General features: G+C 53.8%; 1 protein-coding gene across 10 annotated transcripts in view; it reads left to right on the top strand.

The window, feature by feature from the left end:
- Nucleotides 1-216: 216 nt before the first annotated feature.
- Nucleotides 217-4,357, top strand: part of EBF3 (EBF transcription factor 3) — a 127,465-nt gene continuing 123,324 nt past the window's right edge. For 7 of the 10 annotated variants that reach the window (XM_054660007.2, XM_016919630.4, XM_009459521.5 and 4 more), the window contains exons 1-4: nucleotides 217-867; nucleotides 979-1,135; nucleotides 1,497-1,560; nucleotides 2,271-2,326. In XM_054660007.2, the coding sequence (XP_054515982.1) occupies nucleotides 734-867; nucleotides 979-1,135; nucleotides 1,497-1,560; nucleotides 2,271-2,326 (411 nt within the window). In that variant the 5' untranslated portion in view covers nucleotides 217-733. The remainder of the gene's footprint in view (nucleotides 868-978; nucleotides 1,136-1,496; nucleotides 1,561-2,270; nucleotides 2,327-4,357) is intronic. The other 3 variants (XM_001142497.7, XM_001142420.6, XM_009459520.4) reach the window with 1 other exon arrangement.

Here is a 4,357-nt window from a genome sequence, read left to right as displayed (position 1 = left end):
GTGGCGCTCGGTGGCGCTCGGCGTCGGCGGGGCTCGCGGGGCTCGCGGGGCTCGGGCCAGCTCGCGGCGCCGTCAGGCAGTCAGTCGGCGAGCGCGGCGGCGGCGGCGGCGAGGGGCGCGGCGAGGGGCGGCCGCTCCCATATATGGCGCAGGCACCGCCCCCCGACGTCACCCTCTGACAGCGCCGCTCCCGGGGGCTTCGAGTTTTGGCTCCCGGGAAAGGGTCCATTCCTCGGGGAGAGAGGGCTGAGTTTTGTGCGCCTCCGTCCGCTGCGCGCGCCGCTCCAGGCCCCGCCGCGCCCCGCCTGCGCCCGGGACTGCGCCGCAGCACTCACTGCCCCGTTTATTTGTCTTTGGAGCAGGCGGGCCGCGCCAGAAGCGGGCGATCCCGCAGTGTCCTGCAGCCGCGGACGCCGCCTGGCTAGGATGACACCACGTTGAGCGCGCCTGCAAACAACAACAACAACAAGCGCCGCCGCGGCCACCGCGTCCTGCTCCTTCGAAGCGCCGCCGCCGCCGGTGGAGCCGCCTCCGCGCCCCTGGCCGTCCGGAGCGCCCGGCCGCTGGTGTATGTCGCGCCTGCCCGGGACGGGCTGAAGCCGGCGGCGGGGCCGGACCGCAGGCGCCGAGCAGGGCGAGGGCGGCCAGGGCAGCCGCCTGCCGCCAAGCCCCGAGCGCCGCTGCTCGAGGAAACGCTTTCGGCCGGGAGCTGCGGCCGCCGCCAGCAGTTTTCATGTTTGGGATTCAGGAGAATATTCCGCGCGGGGGGACGACCATGAAGGAGGAGCCGCTGGGCAGCGGCATGAACCCGGTGCGCTCGTGGATGCACACGGCGGGCGTGGTGGACGCCAACACGGCCGCCCAGAGGTACGTACCGGCCGCCCCCGCGCGCCCTGGCCCCGGCCCCGGCCCGGCCCGGCCCCCTCCGCCGGCCGGCGCCGCGCTCCTCACCGGGCCGCTGTCTCTTTCCTCCCGCAGCGGCGTGGGGCTGGCGCGGGCGCACTTCGAGAAGCAGCCGCCTTCCAACCTCCGGAAATCCAATTTCTTCCACTTCGTGCTGGCGCTCTACGATAGGCAGGGGCAGCCGGTGGAGATTGAAAGGACCGCTTTTGTGGACTTTGTGGAGAAAGAGAAAGTAAGTGCAAACACACGATCACACCCTCTCTCTTTCTAGAAGTGGGAGGCAGGCGGTGCCGGTGCGCGGGGGTTCGAGTGCCCCCCTAGGCGGCGGGCTCGGCTCCGCCAGGCCACCCCGCCGCCGCCACGTGCGGCCGCCCGGGACCGCCGAGGGCTGGGCAACTTCTCTGCGCCCTCGGACTTACTCGGGGCGAGGAGAACGCTGGGCTTCCAGCAGGAAAGTGACATCACCGCGCTGCTTCGAGCTAGGAATCCTGCCATGTGTGAGGCCGAGAGCCTCGGTCGCGGAGGGGGACCGAGCGTGGTGGCCGCGCCTGACACCGATCGCACTAAATGCAATTATTTATCGTTACTTTCAGGAGCCAAACAACGAGAAAACCAACAACGGCATCCACTATAAACTCCAGTTATTGTACAGCAACGGTAAGTGCCTGCTGCCTGCTCGCCGCCCCTGCAGCGGCTGGCTCTCCTTTTCTGCGCTGGTGAAAGGACATAAAGATTTGAGATTAAAATGACATGGATGTAAACACGAAATCTTCTCATGGCATAGAAGGAAAACAAAACATAAACGATCAATAAGTCGATGGCACTTCACATGATTAACCGGTGGGGCTTGAAGTAGAAAGTAAAAAAAAGATCGATACGGGCTCCAGCAGAACATCACTTTTAAGTGACTTTTTTCAATTTTGCAAATTAATGTTAATTATTAGGATGGGGGTAACTCCATAAACCGAGAATAACTTACTTCCTGTGAACGAGTTTTTTTTTTTGAAATCCTCGAGAGACATTAGAGTTCAGCCTCTCACTCAGTTTCTATTTGGTGCTTTTTCTTTTCTAAAAATAAACGACCACATGGGCCCACCGCACGCAGCTACCAGGCCTGCTCTCCACCAGGCAAATTCCTTGCACCTTGAAATGCAAACCCTAAGAGTCTTAAGGTTCTTAATTAGAAAAGAAAAAAAAAAATTAAGCGAGAAGTGGTGGGGTTCTCTTTCTCCCTTTCAAAGGGATTGCCTAAGTTCTGCTGCATCACCGTGGCAGCAGTCCTGAGTTACAGACTTCCTGTGCCCCGTGTGCCCTCCCCGAGGTGCAGCACTCAAATCCTGATGAGAATTTGTCTCTGTTTTTTGCAGGAGTCAGAACAGAGCAAGATCTGTATGTTCGCCTCATAGATTCAATGACCAAACAGGTGAGAAAGTTTATGCCTCTGCACGAGTTTTCACTGCTGGGCCTGGGTTGTCCTGGGCTTCAGAGGCAAGGGCACTGACAAATGGATCTCGTGTATTTGTTTTCCATTGAGTTTCCTTGACATGCTAATGAGAATTCCATATTTATTGGAATGAATGAAGCGATTGGTAAAATAGTTTATGTTGTCATTAGAACAGGACATATATGCTTTATTAAATGTCTTGTGATTGGAATCATATTCTGTCTTAATTAATTATGGTAATTAATACTTGACAAAAATTTCAAGATGTCCCCCCACTTGTTTATTTTTAAATGCTTCTCTCTCTGCTAGGAAGCAGTTCATTTGGATTTTTTTTCCTATAACAAAGGCAGCTAACTCCTAAGCCCATCGAGTTGGACTTGATTAGTTCATTTTTTTTCTCCTTTCCAGTGTGATGGTCTAGTAACACGAGACGTTTATTTGGATTTAAAAGTTAAATGTGTTGGGGTGAAAAGTCACCTTGTTCTCCTCTAGTCCATCTTCACCTCGCAGCCCCCCAGCTCCATAATTCAAACTCCAAGCTCCAGGGGTCACTCCAACCCGTCCACTGCTCTGCCCCCTCTCCCACCCTCTGTCATACCTTGTAAATAACATAATTACAAGCAGTTCCTTATTAAATTATTTAACCTGTCTTGGTCAACTTTTCCGATGATAACTATTGGCTATCAGTAATGTGATTAAGTGGAGAAAAGTGCGTCACTGCTTTTTGACATTGTGCAGTCTCTGGCTGCTGGTTTTGTGCTGGGTGGTGTGTTGTTGTTGATTTGGTTGTTTTAAAGATTTCCCCCCGCCCCCATTTTCTTAAAATAGAGTGTTGTGGTGGGGAGGGGGCAGGTCCAGTTTGTAGATTAAATCCACTCGGCACAGATTGTTTTAAAATATACTTCCAAGCTGGACTTCACACTTAGAAATGAAAGTGGCTTCTTCGGTTTTGATGCTAACTTTAAGAATTGTGAGCCAAGTAAAGGAGAGCTCGTTGGGGCTTCCTGCAGCCCAGCACATATGCCTCCCACTCTCTGCATGCAATTAGTTTGCACATTTTATTTCCCCTTTAAAAAGTTTGTCCTTACCTAGGTAGCAAGGGTGTTAGATTTTAATGCCTGCAGTGGTAAACCAGTGTGGTTTTCTCTTAGAGTAAAACAGATCTGACAGGTAAACTAAGGTCTTTCTGACAAAGACAGAGGCGGTGTGCCTTTCTGTAATTATTTCACTCGATTCAGAGAAGCCTCTGGAACTCCGGCTGCTGGTTGACAGGGTGATTTTATTTCCTTTGTATATAATGGCTAAATGTTTTCGGAAATCGCTATAGTCTAATTAAGAGGTTTATGTAGGCAGCCCTAAGTTTCTCTGTTGTTGCACAGAGGAGGAGGAGGCTTCGTTTTAAGTACACTTTTATTGTTCATTTAGCCTTGTACCTTTGCAGTATAAACAGGGCTGAAAATAAAGGCATTTAATCTCCTCTCACTGACGGGCATGGAGGGGGGGGGGAAAAAAAGGAAAGAAATAGCCCAGTAACTGATCAAAGAGTCAATGGCGCTGAACCGACAGTTTATGGATTTCTGTTTGTGCTACAAAATAAAAAATAAATCAAATATAAATACGGGGATCCATCGGAGGACAAGCCACTCTCTCAGAAGCGCTGGTGCCCGCCGCGGCCACGCGCCCTGCAGCCCCAGGCGACTCGTTGGCCTGCGGTGACACCCATCACTTCTGTGGTTCTGAGCCGGGTCCAGGCGGGAGGCCGGGTGAGCGGGGATCGCGGGGAACCTTCCCTCTTCCCAGGAGGGCAGCCCCGGGCTTTCACCAGAAAGGGCTTTGTCCGCCTGGAAGTAGAGGAAAGTGTCAGAAGTGCCCGTGGAGGTTGGAAGGAATTTCCAGATAATTTTCGGGGTGGGGGCGGGAACCGGAGAAGAGGACATCCCTCCCCCTTCCGTGGAATTTTATGCCGGGAACTTGGAGCTCCCGGCCCCAGCCTCCCGCCCCTCCCCCAGT

Source organism: Pan troglodytes, chromosome 8 (assembly GCF_028858775.2).
Source record: "Pan troglodytes isolate AG18354 chromosome 8, NHGRI_mPanTro3-v2.0_pri, whole genome shotgun sequence".
NCBI lineage: Eukaryota > Metazoa > Chordata > Mammalia > Primates > Hominidae > Pan > Pan troglodytes.
This window is presented reverse-complemented; position numbering and strand designations above follow the sequence as displayed.